Source organism: Sturnira hondurensis, unplaced genomic scaffold (assembly GCF_014824575.4).
Source record: "Sturnira hondurensis isolate 20B ecotype Veracruz unplaced genomic scaffold, ASM1482457v3 Scaffold0021143, whole genome shotgun sequence".
Classification (NCBI taxonomy): Eukaryota; Metazoa; Chordata; class Mammalia; order Chiroptera; family Phyllostomidae; genus Sturnira; species Sturnira hondurensis.
The window spans coordinates 15,989,069-16,011,835 of record NW_028093774.1 but is presented as its reverse complement, the minus strand read 5'-3'; the positions used below and the strand labels follow the sequence as shown (position 1 = coordinate 16,011,835).

At 38.6% G+C, this 22,767-nt stretch overlaps 1 protein-coding gene across 10 annotated transcripts in view; it reads right to left on the bottom strand.

The window, feature by feature from the left end:
- The window catches only part of CEP128 (centrosomal protein 128), a 363,215-nt gene that overhangs the window by 9,157 nt on the left and 331,291 nt on the right, over nucleotides 1-22,767 (bottom strand). For 8 of the 10 annotated variants that reach the window (XM_037031444.1, XM_037031446.1, XM_037031448.1 and 5 more), the window contains 2 exons: nucleotides 14,483-14,560; nucleotides 11,270-11,383 (listed from right to left, as the gene is read on the bottom strand). In XM_037031444.1, the coding sequence (XP_036887339.1) occupies nucleotides 11,270-11,383; nucleotides 14,483-14,560 (192 nt within the window). The remainder of the gene's footprint in view (nucleotides 1-11,269; nucleotides 11,384-14,482; nucleotides 14,561-22,767) is intronic. The other 2 variants (XM_037031449.1, XM_037031451.1) reach the window with 1 other exon arrangement.

Below are 22,767 nucleotides of genomic sequence, written 5' to 3'. Positions count from 1 at the left end.
TGTTTTCTAATTATTTACACGATTTATTTTTTTCTTTTATTCATTCATTCATTCAACAATAATTTATTGGGCACCTACTATGTGCTGGTCAAACAATAAACAAAACATTGAGGTATATGGCCATGAAATCTTCCAGCATGCAGAAAAGAATGGCATTAAAAATATAAAATAAATAACAATAAAATGAAAAACTGTAAGTGCTATGAGAAGAAGAATAGAAAATAGTAGGCAACTAAATTCAGATTTGTGGTCCAGAAGGGAGGTGGTCTTTAAAGCCATATTTGAGAGGTGATATTTAAAGCCATATTTGAATGCTGAGTATAAATCAATAAATCAGTCAGGTGAAAACTTATGGGTAGATGGTGGGAAAGTTGGAAGTAAGGGGAGCAGGAGACAGAGGTCACCAAATGATGATCCAGACACATATGAAAGTACGGAGGTAAGAAAGAGTGGTGGGTTTTAAAAACTGAAGGCAGGCCCCATGGCTTAGGAGGACTGACCTGGGAAAAGAGGTTACAATGAGATCCGAGGTGAAATTTGGATTTGGGACTTTTATTCTTACATAAATCTGAAAGTCGGGGGTTTTAGGGAGAGGAATGACATGCTTTGATTTACATTTCTCAAAGATCCCTCTGGTCTCGGTGGAGAGCAGCCTGGAGTGGCACAAACACTGACACGGGAATAGCAGCTAACAGACTGCAATCAAGGATAACTGTGGGTTCGAGGGAGAGGGGGGTCAGGAACACTGCCAGAGAGTCTAGGTGAAACAACTGCGGGCCGGGGGCCCAAACGGATTCCTCAAACACGACCACCATGTCCAGCAGAGCCTCACGCAGCAGGACAAGCTCCATACCAAGTACCAAAGTCATATTTTATTTTATTTTTTGTGAACTTAGACTTTATTTTTTTTATTATTGTTCAAGTACAGTGGTCTCCATTTTCTCCCCACCACTTTCCCCTGCCCTCCCACCCCTACGTCCCACCCGCAATCCTACCCCCCTTTGGCTTTGTCCACGGGTCCTTTATACATGTTCTTCGGTGACCCTTCCCCTTCTTTCTCCCATTAGCCCCTTCCTCCCTCCCCTCTGATTATTGTCAGTTTGTTCTTTATTTCAATGTCTCTGGTTATATTTTGCTTGCTTGTTTGTTTTGTATTATGCAAATGCAAAAGAAGGACAAAAAAGGACATGTTCATATACATTTGTTAAAAGCCCATTTACTCTGCCCTCATATGGGGGGGTGCAGATCATTAAGATCATTACCCTTCATGTACCAAAAAGGAGTTCGAGTCTATTTAAGAAGAGGTTTTTAACCAAGCGATTTACGGGGATTTCGTAAGAAACCAGAAGTCATTCTCTACAGGACTTTTGGAAAGGAGAGGAAGTGCCCTGTGTCCCGGCAACTGTAGCAGGAGCTGGCCCTGGGCAACTGGAGGCAGGGCAGTGGGCCTGACTATCTCAGTTTGGATGTCACGTGCCAAGGGCCTAGGCAGAGCTGGAAGATGCACAAAGGAAAGGAGAGCTACCTTACCAACCAGTGCTCGAAATCTCTATTTCCTCACGGTTTTTATGTGCAGCATGAAAGAGAAAAGCACAAGAAATGGGGTTTCTGGTAAAAGATGCTTTAATGATTATAAGCCAATAAGAGAGAGGAAAACTTAAGGGAACGCCAACATGCACCCATTTTGCCTCCTGACACTCGGACTGAGAAGGCGGTGAGACAGACACGCAGGTGGGGTTGCAGGAAGCAGATGGGGCAAAGACAGCCCCACGAAGATGTAAAACCCCACTCATTTTCCCCAAAAAGTATGGTTTTAAATTTCTAAAGCAAAATCAACTGGGTTGCAAGCACAGGTTATAACTTTTCTGTTCACAGAAAAAGAATAATTTATAGTTTTAATTATAAAACCAGTTTCTTGACAGATGACAGTTGAAATATGGCATTGATATTTCATTTTTAGCTAATTTGGAAAATACAGACAAAATTGAGAAGGAAGTAAATAATACAACAAATTAAAAATGAACCTATTATTAGCCTAGTTTAGGGGTAAATTTTTCTAGTTCTCATTTATAAATATCTTTATAAACTGAGATCACCATTTGTTGACAATTTCGTTCTTTTCTTTTTTGATATAACATTACATACGGAAATTTTCTGTTATCATTATCATCATTATGGTTAACCATAGTTTTATTTTACTAATCTCCTATTGATAGAAATTAAAGGTTGATTCCACTTTCTTTTTCTATTATAAATATTCACTTGATAAACATTCTGGAGCATAAAGCCTTGTCGATATTTTAAATTTATTATCTCAGCATGTGTTCCTGGAAGTAGAGTTACCAGGTGACACATTTTTAGGCTGTTTATTTGTATCCATCTCATCTAAGTTATCAAATTTATTGGCAGAGATGTTCATATGTATTTCCTAATTATCCCTTTAATGTCTGCAGAAATTCTAGTAATATCTTTTCATCCCTTTATTGAAAATTTGTATCTTCTCTCTCTTTTCCTAATCCTGATAATCTTTTCAAATATTCTGGTTTTGGTTTATTTCCCTAGTTTTATAATTTCTATTTCATTGATCTCTGCTCTTTAATATTTTCTACTTTTTACTTAATTTAGGTTTGATTTGCTCTTAACTTTCTAGTGTCTTTTTTTGTGGTTGTTTTTAAAGTATTTATTTATTTATTTTTAGACAAAGGTCAGGGGGTGTAGAAAGAGAGGAAGAGAAACAGCAGTGTGTGGTTGCCCCTCATGCATCCCCTACCAGGGACCCAGCCTGCAACCCAGGCATGTGCCCTAGACTGGGAATTGAACCAATAACCCTTTCGTTCACAGGCCAGCACTCAATCCACTGAGCCACACCAGCCTGGGACACTTTCTAGTGTCTTAAGGTGGATACTTACATTATCTATATGAGACTTTTCTTCTTTTGTAATATATAATTTAATGTAATAAATTTCCCTCTGAGTATTCTTTATCTGAATCTCATAAGTTTTAATAAACAGCACTTTTATTTTCATATAGTTAAAGTATTTTCTAATTTTCTTTATGAGTTCTGCTTTGACCCACCCATGGGTTAGTTAGAAGTATGTTATTTAGTTTCTACATATTTGAGAATTTCCAGATATCTTTCTGGTATTGATTTCTAGTTTCATTCCATCATGGTTAGACCACATACTTTGTATAATTTCATTTGTTGTAAACTTATTGAGATTTGTTTTATCGCCCAGAATGTAGTCTGTTTTGGAGAATGTTTGATGTGCACTTGAGTGTGTGTGATCAGCTGTTGCTGGGTGGAGTGTCCTATAAATGTCAGGTCAAGCTGGCTGATATTGTTGGTCAAGTCTTCTATAGCGTTAGTGATTTTCTGCCTACTGTTCTATTACGCACTGAAAGAGGAATGTTGAAATCTCTAACTGTAATTATGAATTTATTTATTTTTTCCTTATAGTTCTATCACTGTTTGCTACATATATTTTGACACTCTATTAATAGGTAAATAAAATTTAGAACTGTTGTCTCTTCCCTTTAAAATCGTTGACTTATTTCACCAGTCCCATTTTTTTTCACATATAGAAAGTGAGGCTTACCTCTGATATATCTTTAAGTTCCAACATTTTATCAGTCTTAAAAAAACTGCCAGAATCCAACATGCTAACCTCAAATTCAACTAATGAAATGAAACCTAAATGGATACTCTGAGAGAAAAACATTTCTTAATTCTTTGAACAATCAATATACTAGAAGGTGAAAAAAAATGCCTTCACGTCTTCCAATTATAAAATGTTGTTCAATTTGTGGAATTTCTATAAAAGTAAATTTTACAAGGTGATCATAAGGTGTTTTTTTCTGTAGTTCTTACCTACCCTTTAATCAAATACTTAAATATTAAAAACAAAGTATTTCTTAAAAAGGACAATTTTTTGCTATTTTAGCAATCCTAACTTTTGCTTTTTACCAATTCTTATATCCTTAGCACAAGGACCTATTTTTATTGCTGTCTTAAGTCTCAACAAGTTAGTTAGCCAGAGTTCTCTGCAAAAATTCCACTGGGTGAAGGGACTTGCATTTTCTAATATTTTCCCTGGGTTTCTTCCACTTCTCTTTCATAACCCACATTGTAACTGGTTTCTTAAAAGCTGTTCCAACCTGACTAAAATGTCTTTGCTAAACTGATCTCTAATGATTAATATTTAATGACGCCCACCAAGGACTTTTCTCTCAGGAATATGATAAGTTCAAAGTTTATAAGACAAATGATACATTTAATTTTTTAAGAAAATTTAATTTATCCACCCCTTCCCCTGGAGGGAAGGAAAAAACATTTATGTGTTTTTGAGCCTGTGGCAGAAATGTTTTCCAGAATCTGTCTCCACACTAACAAGATATTGTACCTTCATCTCTTCCCCGTTCCTTTTTCCCAATTCCCCATCAGTGCTTGAAAAAGCTTACCCTCTTCCTCAGTAAGTTTTATTCCGATTTGAAAGATAAACCTGGGCAGACAGTTTACTCTGAGCCTACCCTCCCTATCTGCATCTGCATGGCTGCCATTTTAGCTTTTAACCTCTGTGAGGGCGAGTGAGGCTGTCACTGTCTTTTTGTTCTTACCTACCCATCCTATCGCCCACAATTTGGCACAGGGCTATTGGCATTAAGGAACTCAAAATGGTCAGATTCATAGATGTTCATTTTTCTTGACCAAAGTACAGAAATGAAAGTTTGCTCTGGTGAAAGGCAGGAAATAGAAGACATCCACTCTCACATTCTCTGTTTCTGCGTGTAAAAAAATGATGCTGGACCAGGTCCCCTCTAAGTCTTCTTGGCACTTACATTTCATGATTACAACCTATCTGAGCAGAACCACTAAACAAGCAGTACTTCGAACTATGCAAACTAGTTTTACCTCAAGAAATTCAAATGTATAGGATGATACTATAAACCCAAAGCCATACTCATTCACAGATGAACAGACTCATGAACATACAGTGCTAGATCGGGCCACTGGATAAATTTACCTTTATCCAGTTAGTATTTTATTATATAAAATTTAATAATCCTAGCAACTCACTAATGAAAAGGATCCTACTCAGTTTTTTTTAAATTTATTTTTATTTTTTTAAGTCTACTTCAGACACAGCTCTGCATGGCTTTAATCCACTTTTAGAAACCACATCTACTCACAGTGGGTACGAATTTGCCATAAACAAGGATGCTCAGAAGAATGTACCACTGACTTCACGAAGTCAAAGGTCCAAAGATGTTTTAAGGCTGGTGCTGCATTGGACTTGGTGCTTATTCTCTTAAAGTAACTATTTTAAAGAAAACATTGTTTACATGAATATGCTATCACATGAATATAAACTAGTAAAACATTTACTTGGTACTTCTTGTGCCTTTAGTATCTAAAATTTTGAACTTGAGATTATTAAAAATGGTATCTTTATAGATGAATTTCTTCAGAATCTTTCCTTTCTTAATGCTTTTGAGTAAATTAATGGGCAGAGTGAAAGCAGGTAGCTCGCTAAGAGAACTGGGTTTGGTAGGGTGGGGCTTAAGGGGGTTAAAAAATTAATGCGCTCATCTAAGAACCCATATTGATTCCTAAATAAGCACTTTTGATCCATAGCTATTTTCAGATTTTACAATAAAGGAAAATCCCACTCATCTGGCAACCTTTTGTTTAACTTTTAAAGAGCAAAATGAAATCAATCCGTTAAATATTATGGCTGGCAAGTTAGCCTTGATCACTTCAAAAGAATAAAAATCTCTTCAGATTTTAGCATGATTTGATTGCCTACCAGGTTCCATATGTGTAAAATTAAATTTTTGTCAGAATTTCAGAAAGCCTAAAGCTGGAAAAGAATGTTTAATCATGAATTATCAGGTATGTATTTTCTGTGTATTCTGGAGTCACAGATCAGCCAGACACTACCTGCCCTCAAAAGCCACACCATCTAATAGAACAGCATTCCCCAAATTTCAGTACTCATCTACAGTTATACTGACTACCTTTTTAAGTTAACTTACAGACTAGCTCTGCACCCTAAGTCTCCACATGAGAGGCTTAAAGAATGGCACATTGGCTGAGGCTGGGGGAAGCATACACCTAAATGTGCACAGCAGTTTACATTTGGCTTCTTATCGCAGCACGGAGGGAGATGGTTAGAAACGAGGTAATCCGGGTGTTGTGCGGTTAACTGTCCCTCACATCCCACCATGTTGCCACTGTTATTCCAAAGCAATGTTTGTAAAGTTACCTGAATAACAGGCTAGTGACATATGGTAATAGTTATAAAATAAAAATCACCTACAATCTTGACCTGCATCAGGAGTTACGTACACCATGCGTTAGAAGTTACTATGGTACAGATTTAAGGTATGTACAGAAATGGTTGACCTGAGAGAGAAAGTCTAACAGCCATTAATTGCTCTGAGCAAAGTATAAACAACTCAGGAAGAGACTCAAACAGCTCCCAGGAGCAAAGCACACTTAATACCAGACACATGCTTGCGCTGAACAAACATGACAAAGGGCTTTGGCAAACTGCGCTTTCCTAAGCTGCTGCTGAAAGACATTATCAACACTTCCTCGTCCGCCTCATCTCATCCTATAAAACATCTGCTTCTTCAAAAAGAATTACATACCAACTCTTCAAATAAAAATTGAAAATCATGAGTTTCCTCTCAGGAGGAGGAAGGATGGAACAAAACATGCCCTCTGTGATTTTACTAAAACCTCTTGCTAATTAAGACCGTGTATTTAGCATGGGTAGGGAGCACAAAGTGCAGGTAGCAAATGGAGATTTCTTAAACAAAACCACGCCCCTTCGTGAATTCCGATCAGTGATGCTATGCTATTAGCTGACTTTGGAAACAGCTGGGACAGCAAGGGAAACTGTCCGACAGAAACTCGGTTGGGCCTGATGAAAGGGAGGCCATGGCAAGCTTCTGTTGTTGACACAAAGACAGAGACAATGTGTCACGTCAGCTTTAAATTAAACCCTAAATATAAACTTTTAGATTAGACTTTGTCCAGTTCCTCGGTCAGCTTGGAACATTACATTACACTGACCTGGCGGGTGTAACTCAGTGGGTTGGGCATTGTCCAGCAAGGAAAAGGTTGCTGGTTCGATTCCGGGTCGGAGTATATGCCTGGGCTGCGGGCCAGGTCCCCGAATGGGGCTATGCGAGAGGCAGCTGATGGACGTTTCTCTCACACGTTGATGTTTCTCTCCCTCTCTTTATCCCTCCTTTAGTCTCTCTCTAAAAATAAATAGATAAAACCTTAAAAAAGAAAGAACAATATTATACTATGCTCTCAGCAATTGTGGACATTAGTCCTGCTGAGAAGCCCAATAGGTTTCTAGAAATCTGATCATTTCTGTTCTGCTGATTGCTGTGACAGCAAGTCGCAGGACACGGCTCATGCCTGGGCTGCAAAAGAGCCTGACTTCCTGCTAACCCCTCCTTCCAACAGCACTGTGGTCAGAGTGGACGTCTCACTGCCTTCCTACATGAGCAGCAACATGAGAAGCCGGTTCCCAACATGGTTCTCTTATTCCAAGAGTTATTTTTCTGTCAGTAGTAATACAGTCAGGGTTGTACAGCTGTAATGCTAATAGCCACTCTCTTCCAAAGAGATGGGGATAAAATATTTCCCTGTACCTTGTCATCACAAACTGTTTTAAAAAAGACTTTGGAGCTCCTTTCTTTTCTTTGAACTCCCATTGCGGTCTGTCGAGGTCTCTGCAATAGCATTTATCCCTTTCTCCTTTGCATGACAGTCATTTGTGGGGAGGCTTTGAATTCCTGAGGCTTTGGTCATGATTTTTCCTGTTGTGCCATTCTCTTTTAGCCCTGGCAGAGTGCCTGTGTACAGGGGAAACTCAGTAAATGTTTGTTGAATGTTATATTTAAATAACAACAACAAACATGAATATTCTACAATTAGAATGGAAGCTCCAAGAAGGCAGGGATTCTTGTCTATTTAGTTTAATGATGTGAGCCCCATGCATCTAGTAAGTTCCTGGCACACAGCTGACATTCAATGAATATTTGTCAAATGAATGGATAAGTGTTATGATTTTCCAAAGAACTTGAGCAGTATTTACTTGGTTGGTAAATAGGAAAAGGGAATATTTTATACATGTACAAAGGAAGAAAGGCTAGATTGGTAATTTCTCCTTTCTCTGGACAAGGAGTTGGCAAACTTTTTCTAGAAGACCAGAGAATGAATATATTAGACTTTTTAGACCATATAGTTTTTCTTGCAGCTACTCATGTCTACTGTTGAGTATGAAGGCAGCCATATACACTATGAAAATAAATGAGTGTGGCTGTGTTTCAATAAAACTTTATTTACAAAAGCAGATTGCAGGCAAGATTTGGCCCATTGGTGACAGCTTGCTGACTCCTGCTCTAATCCATAAGGATTAATACAAATTGATAACTATTCCCTCCTAGAAGACAATACTTTCTTTACACATCCCACACGACCATCTCTAACAGGCGGCGCAGTGATTGCAATTTGGTAGCTGCACAGAACATGTTCGTTGAATTAAACTAAACCCTTCTGTAACTGATTTCCTAGAACCAGTTTTCCGCTGGAGCAATAAAGTCAGTCCTTGCAACGTGCCTTTTCTTTGAACTCTGTCCTCACAAAACATGTGGGAAGTTAATAGCTGCTGGAATAGTGTCTTATAAAAGTGGGGCATGTTCTCTCTTGATAGAAGGAGTCCCAGCGCTGCTCATTTGAAGCATTTTCTTCAGGATGTCAGTGATTAAGCAGAAGCAGCTCCCCTGATTATCCAGAAGCCCAGAAACGATGAACAACTTTCTCTCTGCCCCCATGAGCTCACGCTTCCTTTGAAGCTGCCTCTCCTCTCAGTCTTTTTAAATAAATTATTTTCATAAAAAGCATCTAAGTGAGTGATCATTGCTCTCCACGACTGGCAAAAATGTCCTCCCACATTTCCTTCTCTAGTGACTACAAAAACTGTGGTATTTGCGTAAGCTTTGTTAGATTACTGTGCTGTTTCAGGCCAGACACGTGTTCCATATGGTGAAAGTGTAGGTACTCATCACTGAAAAGAATTAAGGTTTTACAATGTGTAAGTAGTACTAATGGAGAACAATGTCATCATATTAATGTGGCCCTTTCCTATACTTGCACCGCCTATCTGCAAAACATATTTCTCATTTTGCTAAGTGTTGGCCTCACTTATGAACCAGGCCTGATTTCCTCTTCAGCAGCAAATTTAATTTAAAAGAGAACTCCAATGAGATTACTTGCTGAACATGTTAAACATTCATATGCTGTTATGCAAATTGCACTGATTCATATCAATTTGGGTGCAGCTAGACAGCACTGATTTCACCAGAGAGCAAGAAATAATTTTTAAATGCAAATAAAACACTTGAAAAAAGAAATAACTTTTAAAATGTTGTATTTGTGTCTCGACCTTTGTTGAATTAAGAAGAATGTATTGTGTTTATAAGTTTGCGGGTACAACCAACTTCTACATATTAAAAACACAGTTCTATATTTGGTGACTTCTAGAAAAATTAAGGAGTGTAAAAGTCCAAATTTATATTGTAATAACCTGCTAGTCAAGGGCATAGTTTACTGAAGCTAGTAATCAGGTTTTGACTGATTCAACCATTGGATTGCTCTAAAACCTTGCTTTCTTCAATCGTAAAAGACAAAAAAAAAAGATGCCAACCCAACAGGGTTGCAGTGAAGATTAAATGAGAAAATGTATATAAAGTATGCAACACCTACAAAAAGAGTAATTTCATGTGATTGGCCCAATAACGAGTAGTTATTATAATTAGCTATTGATGTCTAGACCTTGTATTTCTGTTCATAGTCAGCAGCACCATTGTAAATAAATGGTGGAGAGATGCTTGAGTATATGGGAACCTAATGAGAATGCCAGAAAATGATTTAGCAAACTTAAAATTTGCTGTATAAAATAACAAGGTGCCCACTATAATCCGTAATACCAATCTGTAAAAAACAAAGGTAAAATGGTAGAAAGTCACAGGATTCCCTCTTCACAATAAGGGCATTAATAATACAGCATAATAGTGTTAAGTTTTAGGGGGACTGAGGAAATGGAGGGCTCATTTTAAGCACACTGGGGAGGAGTATAGAAAGGAACACTGTTTTTATATCCACTGTGTATTCTATCATATTGCATTCAGAGGAGACAGAAGCTTTTTAGAAATAATTACATTTGGCTGTAATAAGTAAACATATACAGTATAATGAGTATTCATACCTACTTAAGTCTGTAAGAATATAAAAAAGCCCAAAGAGCCTTCAGCTTGTTTTTCCCTACCTAAACTGACTCAGAGCCTACATTCGAATATAGATGGATTCCCATCTATATAGATGGATTCTCTCTAGTTCAGTGTTCTCAATGGGGGTCAAGTTCCCCCTCCAGGGGCCATGTAGCAGGGTCTGGAGACAGTGTTTGATGCTGCAGCTTGGGATGGGGGACGCCACTGGCATCTAGTGAGTGCACTCTAGGGCTGCTGCGACATACCCTTCAATGCATGGGACAGCCTCTACAGCAGAGTTCTCTGACCCAAATGTTAATAATGGTGCCAAGGACTAGAAACCCTGCTCTCGCTAATAACTGTTGAGGGTCAATGGTTCTAAAATCACCCACAGCCCAGGCCGGTCTTGAGGAAAATCCAGGGAATGGTGGACTTTCTATCAACATGGTCAAATCTTTCCAGTGTCCTATATGCTGGTGCCGCCCTAATGAACCAGCAGCTTGAGTAGTAGTATGGAGTCCGTATCCTCAGAAAAGCCTGATGAATGACTGTAAATGCCAAGATCATAGTTTACAAAGTACTATGCCTACTCTACCAACCGGGGACTTCAGCCCTGAGAACAGCTGAACTTCTGCACAAACGACAGCAACCAGCCACACCTAGCCTTTAACCAACCAGGAGACTAAGGGTTTCTGGGTCCAGGATTTCTTAAGCAACATAAATGCCCACAGACAAATGACACATCATAGCATAAAATGACACACCAATAGCATAAAAGGAAACATTAGTTCCCATGTAAAAACTGAAAGCACTACCTTTCGGTTCTCTACTCCCACAAAATGGAAAATCTATTTCACACATCAGATAGAATCTTTTCTTTTACAAGTACTCTGACACGAACCCTGAAGGAGCTGCTGAAAGGTTGTAGCCATAAACACGAACAGTGCTCACAGGCTGAAGTGTGTGTTATGAACCTTACTTTGAAGCTTCTGGTTCCGTACTTGGGGTCATCTCGGTGCCGCCAAGGAGGCTCTCTGTGAACTCTGTATCTGGAGTATCTCCCATCAGTTCTCTCGGATAAACTGTGGGAATCCTGGAAAAACAACAAAGTGTCTAAGCTGCTAGATCAAAGAAAGCTCAGTATTTGAAACTAGAATGAGAAAGGATTGCTATGTAGAAAATAAATAATTACAAAAGTTTAGAGAGATACTTCAGGGAATCATATGTCCCTAAAGGGATAAAAGAAACGGTCACTTTGGATGATACCATAAAAATAAAACAGGGGCCCACACTGGTTATTTGCATTCTTCTTACAACTAGTCCCTTGTCGATCGGAAATGATCGACACCCTTTAGTTAAGTGGAAAAGGTTTCGAGTAAACTGTCTGAAGATGGTCATTGACGACATCGTGCCACCTTCGGCTGTGTGCATTATCCTCGTACTCGGCATAAAAAAGGTCACCTTTAAAACTAGAGCCCTTTTCTTCACTAATTCTGAAATAATATTTTACTTTTTAAATATCATAGCACATAGATTTTTTAATTTGAGGATATCTTATCTGACCCTAAAAGCATAAAATACTCTGTTAATGAAGAAATTTAAAAAGCAAAAATTCCCAGGGCTGGTGAGTCCCCCTCCCTCCCTCCCTTCCTTCTTTCCTTCATTTCGGGAGAACAGATAAAACACAGCAGTCACTACAGCCATTTATTTAGACATTAACATTATGAATTAGAGAGAAATTAGAAAATTACAATGAGGGCAACTGATTCTCACGTGTAAGAAAAATCACCCATGGCATTTAGTTCCCCAAATAGTCCCAAACTAGAGGTGTTAAAATTCCAAAGTTCTCATTTTTCTGTAAGAAAAGCTATAGCGCCTGGGAAGCGAAGAATGAGCTGTCCAAGGCGATTTGTGGTAGTTGTTCAAAAGTGGGATGGTAGAGCTGAACTGCCTGTTTCAAAATGAGGTTAAAAAATGAGAGACAGTGTGGCACATTCAAAGAACAATCAAGTCAAGACTATATAAATAGGATGTGTTCATATTCACACTTAGTGTCACAGGCTATAGTGTTATACAAGACAACCACTAGTGACTCCAGCGTGAAGTAGGAACATACAGATTCCTCAAGCTCCTCACTATACGGATGAAAAAATATCCCCTGAGATATAAGTGATTTTTGTCTGGTGCATGAGCGCAGATCAGAACCTAGTTCTTTGGACTCTTGTTCACAGCACACAGATTTTTAGAAAGTTTTAGAAGTCTGAAAAGTATAATCTAGAACAATCTACACCTAATGATCTGAAGGCTTTATGTATTTTTATTTAAGGCCACAGCTAACTAAATTTATTAAATGAGCTCTTTTTAACCACATAGATGGCTGTACAGTTCCTACAGACTGGGTTTCAAGCCAGAGGCAACAGGGCAAAGCAGATGAGCTTTGTTGTTAATACCGAGAATTACATCCCAGTTCCAACTAATTTACACAGTCCAAGCTTCAGTGCCCTCGGCTGTAAGATGGGGGACAGGGAGACTCTCAAGAAATGTCATCAGTGCGTAGTCAGTGCCTGCCACATAGCAGTGCGTACTACTTGCTAACAAACTCCTTTCCATTTTAAAGTGAAAGGTTTCCATTTCTATCACCAATATTAGAAAGTACAATTATGAACTTTGAAAAATAATCTCCCCCCAAATCTCACTATATAGGCATCTTCAGATGTGAGTATATGTATATACAATCTAGACTTGTGTATATTCACTAGCCTATATGATAAAAATAATTAAAAACCCTTTGGTAATAGTAGAAGACAGAATTTTTACATTGTACCTATGAACATTCTGTTCTTTGTGAACCACTGGGGAAAAGTGAACTGTCACTAAAGGTTAAACTTTATATTGTTATGCTGGTAAACACAGGCATGTGTTTCTCAGTGACACATGCCACCTGTTTCCAATGTCCTCTCTTGTGGGCCCTTCCTTCATGTAGATGACTTGTGTTCGCTACAAAGAAAAAGGTAGAAAGGACATGGGTGTAACACGCTGTCTACATTGGGTAATAAGGGCGGGTAAAAACCACATCTTCTCGGACACTGGTTTCATAATACTTGGGTAGGGCTTTAGACTGCAAATACATAATCAAACAGTGAAAAAGAACCAAAATTTTCAGCACTTGCTTTTGTTGCCTTTGTGACAGGCCAGATTTCTGGTTGGGTCATCTCAACCCTGGATGCCACCCAAGTGTTTAGTAAATGAAATAGCAAAATACGCTTTGTGAAAAGTAATACAGTACAGGTGTCCAGAGGCTCATCACACCAGTGCCTGCAATAAAGCAGTACAGCATGACAGGACTGGATTTCCTATTCATATATCCTCAAACAATATACTGCATTTAAACAAAATATAACATAAGTTATAATTCAAAGACAGTGTGAAAGAAGAGGTTAAAAGCTTTTTAAGTGAATTTCCACCACTGTTAGCTTCAGCCACGCGGGGTGAAGAAATTAGAAATCTCTAACACTGTCCACTGCATACGCATCCCTAAGCGAGTATGTGAGGATGCCCTCGGCCTGGACCTTGTCTGGCGGAACTGGGTGGCAGGGTTATTTGCTTCGCATCCCTTTCTCTCTGTGAGGAACTTTGAAAACTTATACCAGGTAAATCCACACATACAATTAATTGGATTTTTAATGAAATGCTTTGTGGTTTGAGTTCTATCAACCAATGGCATGGGATATAAAATCTAAAACTCTGCGTGGATTTCAATTCACATGTCAGTATAGAGATAACCTGTGTGCTGTCGTCTCTCTAAAGCAAACAGTACTCTGGAAATATGTAATTACAAGAAGATAACTCAGAAATTGAAATTGTTTATCAAAAAAGCTTATCGATACACTGTGCAACCTCATTTGAGTCTTAGGTATTTCTAAACCATAGATAAAGCTTTGGAGGGCCAAAATGACCCTCCAGTAGTAGAGTAAAAGCCTCTGTTTTCCTAGATTGTGCTAACATGTGAGTTCCATTATTTTCCATCCTGACATCACAGATGTCAATAAACTCTGACAAAATGGAATGTTAGAAGTCCCCGATGTTTTTTGGTCTTCCCTCCTCCCCTACAACTTTCTTTGCACATCAGGAAGATGTCAAGCGCTCACACTAAGATGAAAACACTGAGAGAGACAAGGCAACTCTTTCTCACTCGGAAGCCTTTGAAATCTTCTAGCAGGCTCAGTTTCTCAGGCACTGACTCCAGACGGTCCAAGACCACTCGGGTGCTCTGGAAAAGAACACATTAGGCAACCAAACGTTATAAAAAGTTTATCGATACTCTCAGAACCCAACTACTAAAATTCACCTATACCACTGGTATGAGCAGTTCAAGCTGTAGACTCACAGAATCAAATAAGAACACATATAACAATATTTCTAGGATAAATATAACTTTTTAAATCAGAATCATGATTTCCCTTTACAAATATATGAGACTCATTTGCAAGACTGACTCAAAAATAAAAACTCTTCCAGGACAAGTGCTATCAACTGATATTCCGTGAAACTTTCTATACAGTATTTCATATTAATATTAATTTGCAAAACGGCTTCCGTGAATATCAAAAATAAACTGCAAGGTAATACTGAGAACTAGATGAATTTGCTGTTATTTATCTATGAAGCATATTAGAGATCCTCATGTGTTGCCATTATAATAAAGAAAAGAGTTCTCAATGACTATTTTAGTTAAAAAGGAAAAGGTATCAGTTTTCAAGACTTGGGAGAAATGAAATATTTGCAACAAGAATGCTAGTTACTGTTAATTATATGAATCAATCACTCACAGTCTTTTGATTAGCTGGTCATTGATTTACACCTACCAGTATAAACACTATGAGGAAATGATCTTCTAAACATGATTTCAAAGCCCATGTGAACTAGGAGTTTAAATGTTAGAATAATCCTGAGCCTGAAGACTGCACATGCATGTCTATCTTAGTGCCAGCACATAACAGGCGGGCAACAAGTATTAGCTTTTAAACTTGAAGTGAATCATAACATTCATTGAAATAAATGACCAACCCCATGGCTGGGGCATGGGAAGGAAGTGAAGAGTCTCATGACAACCTGGACACAACTTGACACGCTTTGTAGAGAAGTTAGTGACCACGTAATGTTCCCTGTGCTCTCCCACGTCCCCCAGGTGAACGGTTGTAAATGCTATACTTCGACCGCAAATGACATGTGTCACTTCTGGGATGAGACAGGTAAGTGTGCCAGGCTCTTCCATCCTAGTCTCTACCATAAGGACCATGGAGTCACATGCTCTAGATGGCATGGCTGCAAGATAGAGGAGGACCACCAATTGTATTGGACTTCACATGAAGGACACAACCTCTATTATATCAAGCCACGAGGCTTTGGGGACTGTTAGACACCAATCTACAGCACAGCATTAATTATTGCAAATAATGCCTGAGATTTATATAATTAAATGTGGACTCATCAGGTGGTTACTGGCTTTTTGGGGGGAGGGGAGTAGGGTGGAGGCTCCAAATTAGGAGTATATGAAAGGCTTTTTTTTCCTATTAGGGGAAGTTCAGTTTTTCTGGAACCTCCACAGGAGGTTAGGAACTGGCGTTCTCATCATTTGGTATACCCATACTTACGCTTAATCTTCCTATTTTAAATCTTTTTTTCACTCCAATGCTGTTCTCTGTCTTCATTCCCAATCCAAAGTTGCTCCACAGAATATCCTGTCTCCGAAGAGTTCGTGTGGGGACCAGGATGGAGACAGAGCTGAGGGTGTAACTCCTCCCCATGCACACTTTCAGGGTACTTACTTCCACCCTCTCCTCCTGCAGTTATTAGTACCTCCAATTCAAAAGCCTCTGTGAAATTCTGCATGAATGAGACTCGCTCTCCATTGCTGTCCCACTGACAGGCACCTGGTTTTCACTTTCTCTGTTCTGAGTCATTTTACCAGTTTGCCTTCAATGTTCAGCTTCAAGTTATATATGTCTTCTAGTTGTCAACTTATAAATAAATCAGTGTTTCTATTTCTTCATATTCTTATTTTTCAAATGTTAATGTTTGAGAGAAGAGCAGAAACACCCTTAGTTCACCATTTTGAAATTGGAAGTCATACGTGCTCTTTATTCAAGTTCACAAATTCTTCCTTTCCATGTTCCATTTAAAGGATTCAGTATTTTGCTCCTTCTGGTTAACATTGATATCAGTGAGTTTCAACCTTTTGCCTCTCATGGCATGCATAAACTAATTACTAAAATTCTGTGGCATGATAAAAATATATATATTTTTGCGGATCTGACAGAAATCATTTTGATTCATTCATACTGGGCGGCTATTGTTGCACTGACTGTTGTTACCGTATTTTTTATTTGACAATCCACAAAAAAGAGGCCAGTGCCCCTTACTAAATAGTAAGGTACTGAATGCTTTAAAAATTCTTGCAGCACGAAGTGTGCTTCTTGCAGCACACTGGCTGATTTCTGTGCTTGTTACAATTTTGTACCCACACGTGCTCACTTACACTGCCATGCATTGTAAATGGCTTCATTTAATTTCTTCATGTGTAGGACACATTCATCAAAATGGCATGTTTCTTAGTACGGGTGCAACACAGAGGCTGAAGAGAACAAGTAGTCTGTATGTGCTATATGCATTAGAATAGTAAAATTATAAATTCCCTCAAGAATTATATTGGCCCTTAAGCAATACAATACAAATGAATGCCATGGTGATTTTCAAGCAAAAGTTCATTCTTTGAACAAAGTTTTCATAAAAAGTGATTCCAACAGATTTGTAGTTTTAAAACCTTATTTCCCTTTTTTATCCTATAATTTTTCACATTCACAAGTGACCCTCTGAATCTGGGTTAAATACGTTAAACTCACTTTATTACTTACATAAGCAATAATCTCTTTCCTTAGTGTAAAACCCAACATGTTATGCATATAGTTGTGCTTAAAATTTTCAATCAACCAAGTGCTGCACGAGACATTTTTTTCTTACATGTTTCACATACTAGTTTATTTTGACTATTTGGTTATGCATTTGAATGCATATTCAAATGGCTCCCTTTTTTGAGTGAATCATAAAAAATATGTTGGCTCCCTCTTCTTAAATGCAGTTACTTTTCTACTCCTCACCCCCACACTCATATCTATATACTCATACCTATATACTTTATACTCTTCACTAATATCTTTATACTTTTTTTAAAGATATGTAATCTTTTATTTATTTTTTGTTCAAGTACAGTTTTCTTTTACTCCCATCCCAGCCCACCCCCACAGTGCTCCCCACCTCCCTCCCTCCCATTTCCACCCCCCTTAGTTGTTGTTCATGTGTCCTTTATACTTGTTCCTGTAAATCCTTCCCCTTTTCCCCCTGAAATTCCCTCCCTTCTCCCCTCTGGTTCCTGTCAGTCTGTTCTCTATTTCAGTGTCTTTGGTTACATTTTGCTTGCTTATTTGTTTTGTTGTTTCGCTTCCTGTTAAAGGTGAGATCATGTGTTTGTCTTTCAATGCCTGGCTTATTTCACTCAGCATAATGTTTTCCATTTCCAACCATGCTGTTGCAAAGGGTAGGAGCTCCTTCTTTTTTTCTGCTGCATAGAATTCCATTGTGCATATGTACCATAATTTTTTGATCCATTCATCTACTTATGGGCACCTAGGTTGCTTCCAGCTCTTGGCTTTTGTAAATTGTGCTGCTATGAACATTGGGGTGCACAGGTTCTTTTGGATTGGTGTTTTAGGGTTCTTAAGATATAATGCCAGCAGTGGAATTGCTGGGTCAAAAGGCAGGTCCATTTTTAAGAAAAAAATTTTTCTTAGAAAAATTTTCTAAGAAAATTCCATATTGTTTTCCACAGTGGTTGTACCAGTCTGCAATCCCACCAACAATGGATTAGGGTCCCCTCTTCTTCACAACCTCTCCAACACTTGTTGCTTGTTGCTTTGTTTATGATCATCCATTTTTAGTTGTGGCTTATTTTAATTTATGTGTTGTTTCTAAACATCTTTCTCAACATCACAAATGCTTTCTGGTACACATACCTTTTTCTTCATCCTTATATTCTCATCCATTAAAATCAAATGTACATCTAGATACTACACAAAGACTCACAAAACATAGTGTAGTTCCTATTCTTTTAAGTTAATAGAAGGAGGAATATATATATGCAAAAGATGTAAGAATTACACAAAGAAACAAGCCAACTGCATTTATTCTACGGAAATTACACAGACAGATGCTAAGATTTCTAGGCCATCTGCAACAATAAGAGGCAAACAGGTGAAGGCAGTGGAGTCTGGGCCTTCAAGCATCTCAGGTCTCATAATTTCATGATTAAGAGATATGTTGGGGGCACATTTACTTTCTGACTGTCCTCCCCTCTCTATATGCATGTAAGGGTGCTTAAAACCACCACTGAGGCACAGAGATTTAAGAGTGTCAATATTATACTCAAACCTTTTATTTATTTTTTATTTATTTGTAATATATTCTATTGATTATGCTATTACAGTTGTCCCATTTCCCCCTCTTCATTCCCCTCTACCCAGTACACCCCTCCCACCCACATTTCCCCCCTTTAGTTCATGTCCATGTGTCATAAGCTCTTTAGCTTCTACATTTCCCATACTATTCTTGCCCCCCCTGTCTCTTTTCTACCTACCATCTATGCTACTTATTCTCTGTACCTTTCCCCCCCTCTCTCCTCCTCCCACTCTCCCCTGTTACTAACCCTCTATGTGATCTCCATTTCTGTGGTTCTGTTCCTGTTCTAGTTGCTTATTTAGTTTGCTTTTGTTTTAGGTGTAATTGTTAGTAACTGTGAGTTTACTGTCTTTCTACTGTTCATATTTTTTATCTTCTTTTTCTTAGACAAGTCCCTTTAACATTTCATATAATAAGGGCTTGGTGATGATGAACTCCTTTAACTTGACCTTATCTGAGAAGCACTTTATCTACCCTTACATTCTAAATAAAAGCTTTGCTGGATAGAGCAATCTTGGATGTAGGCCCTTGCCTTTCATGACTTGGAATACTTCTTTCCAGCCCCTTCTTGCCTGTAAGGTCTCTTTTGAGAAATCAGCTGACAGTCTGATGGAAACTCCTTTGTTGGTGACTGTCCCCTTATCTCTTGCTACTTCTAGGATTCTCTCCTTCATTTTAATCTCGGGTAATGTAATTATGATGTGCCTTGGTGTGTTCCTCCTTGGGTCCACCTTCTTTGGGACTCTCTGAGCTTCCTGGATTTCCTGGAAGTCTATTTCCTTTGCCAGATTGGGGAAGTTCACCTTTGTTATTTGTTCAAATACGTTTTCCACTTGTGGCTGTTCCTCTTCCCCTTCTGGTACCCCTATAATTTGTATGTTGGAACATTCAAAGAGGTCCTGGCCCTTCCTAAGCCTCCTTTTTTTGAATTCTTGTTTCTTCATTCTTTCTTGTTTGGTTGTTTCTTTGTTCCTTCTGGTCCACTCCATTGCTTTGAGTCCCAGTTTTCTTCCCATCATTATTGGTTCCCTGTGCATTTTCCTTCATTTCACTTAGTGTAGCCTTCATTTTTTCATCTAATTTGCAACCAAAATCAACCAGTTCTGTGAGTATCCTGATCACCAGTGCTTTGAACTGTGTATATAATAGGTTGGCTATCTCTTGTTTGCTTAGATGTATTGGCTCTGGAGCTTTGATCTGTTCTTCTGTTTGAGCTATTTTGGGGGGGACAGGTTGCACCTATTATGTAGTGAGGGATGGAGCCTTAGATGTTCACCCAGGCAGGACAACCCAGTTGCTGGGTTGTGATGCTGTATGTGGGGGCAGGGTCAGAAGGAACAATGGGGCTTGCTCCACTCTCTCTTCGATTCCAGTCCCTTCTACCACTTCCCACAAGCAAACTGGGCCCCTCTGGTGCTGGTTCCCGGGTGGGTGGGCTTGTGTACATTCTACAGCCCTGCAGGTCTCTCCAATGAACTGTCCTGTGAGGCTGGGAGTCTCTCCCAGCACCTCAACCCCCACAAGTGTTTTCATTCAGTGATTTTAGGCTATATTTCCCATTGCTGGGGCCCTCGGTTGCGTGGTCTGTCTCACTGCCCATTTTTGCCTGGTTTATCTACACATGAATGTGCGATCAGGTCAGCGAACTACCTGTGTGTCTCACTGGGTCTGTGCATTGCCACCCTGTGCCCAGGGTCCACCTGCCACCATTTTTCCTGCCAGGACCCCTCTATGCTGGCCACCGACTCCGATCCTCTTACGGGTCTAGATGAATAGTTGTTGGACTTCTGTACAGTTCAACTTTCTGTCAGTTCTTATTGTTTTTCTGTTTCTAAATTTTTGTTGTCCTCAATTTTGGTTGTGCAAAGAGGCAGTGTTTCCACTTATGCCTCCATCTTGGCTGGAAGAGTCTCCTTTTCTTTTTTTTTTTTTAATGCGAGATTGGCTCTGGTTCTGTGGTTAAAATCTTGTCACATTACATGTTACTGCAAGTTGACTTTTTTTGACTGAAGTTTATTTTATTTTTTATTTAATTGTTACTGTATTTTTCCATTACCATTTGCTCCTCTTATATTCCCCTTCCCCCAGCAACCACCACACTGCAGTCCATGTTCACGAGTGCTTTTCCCTTTTTGCTCACTCTCCCTGCCCCCGCAAGCTGTCATCCTGCTCTCCACCTATGAGTCTGTCCCCATTTTCCTTGTTAGTTTAGTTTGTTCATTAGATTCCACATATGAATGGAATCATACGGTGTTTGTTTTTCTCTGATGGGACATTTACACGACAGAATACTACTTGGCCATAATAAGGAAGAAAATCTTACCCTTTGTGACAGTAAGGAAGGACCTGGAGAGCATGATGCTAAGGGACACAAGCTGACTTTTCCTCAAGAGCTAACAGTGCTAGAGAGGCAACAACCAGCAGCAGATGAATAGTCTAAATAAGGAATATGCTAGAATTTAGCGATGCCATAAGAACAAAATACCTCACATAGAGCCAGGGAAACTTTTTATATTTTAAATTGATTAATTGACCAACAGATCCCCACTGTTAGAATTAAGGGAACCATTTCTCAAGTTTATTTAGTGATGACACCAGCAAGTGACAGGTGCTTAACCTATCTTTAATATTCTTAAATCAATTTTCTAGAAGAACTAAAGGGTCAAAGACTGTTTCTCTTTTAAAAATGTTACAAGATCTTAAATTTCATATGAAGTCTGAAAACAAGGAAAAAATCCACAATTAAGACCTATTTCATAAAGGACTGATAGTGTGTGTAAAATACTTGGTTTGTCTCAGAGGCTTAAAGAGCTGACCTTCCACTGGCCTAGGAGAGGTAGCAAAGCAAATGATCAATTGTTCCTAACATTGTTAAGTAGCAGAATGAAAACAAAGCCATAACAATGTCATTCAATTCTGAAAAATTTCTTCATCCTTACTTCACCCTATGATGTAACACTATTGTTATCCCCATTATACAGATGAGGCAACTGAATAACCTCCTCACAGTCTTCTGTTAGCAAAATGCTGATGCAAATCCAAGTTCTCTGTTGTAATGGGGCCACTTTCTTATTATATAATTTTTTTGGTGGTAAATTACCAGATGAAAAAGAGAGCAACCAGAAGGTGTAACAGTGAGTACTTTATGCAATTCCTAATTCCTCTCTAGGTCTTAACTCTTAGCTACAATTTTGGAGATATATTCTCAGTATACTTATTTCTAGAAGTTTTATGAACACAGGAAGAATTTCAATTTTCCAGTGTTAAAGAATCTGTCCTCCAGACTACACATTCAGGCATATATACACACAAAGGGTTAGGATATTCTTTGTGTTGGTTAGAGGAAGTATGAGATCAGAGTTGTATGATACTAACATCTTCTATTTTGGTGACATTTAGCACTAGCACAGCACACTATCTGGCCATAAGAGGGGCTTCAATAAATTTTGGCTGAATAAAGCCAAAGGCAGAGTTACAATGTTCTAATTAATCCTCAGACTCTTGGCCTATTTATTAAAAATGCAAAAGCAAAATTTACTATTGCATTTATTTTCTCTAGACTAAGGGCAAGATCAAGTGATAGAAACAACAGTGACATTCAGAAATCCAGTCTATTAGGCCCTGTGGCTTTTGCACATACATGTGTGCTTAGATATTGGTTAAAAAGGCAAAGAATGAGCTGGCAAGTTTACTATTCCAAAATCTCCAGCGCACACCAAACTGTGGATCTGAACACTTTGTACTGAGTCCACAGAACATTTTTCTTCAGTCATCCCTTTGTTTCAGAAGACCAGAGATATTGAATGGGATAGTGTGATAATGTAAGTAAGTAGCACTTAGGAATAAGGATGGGGTTTTGCTGCAGTTCTTAGATTCTTGTTTCCTGTAGAGAAAGCTTACGAAACAAATTTAACCATAGGAATATTTTAATAAATACATGTCTTTTTATAAAAATGCATGTGCTTA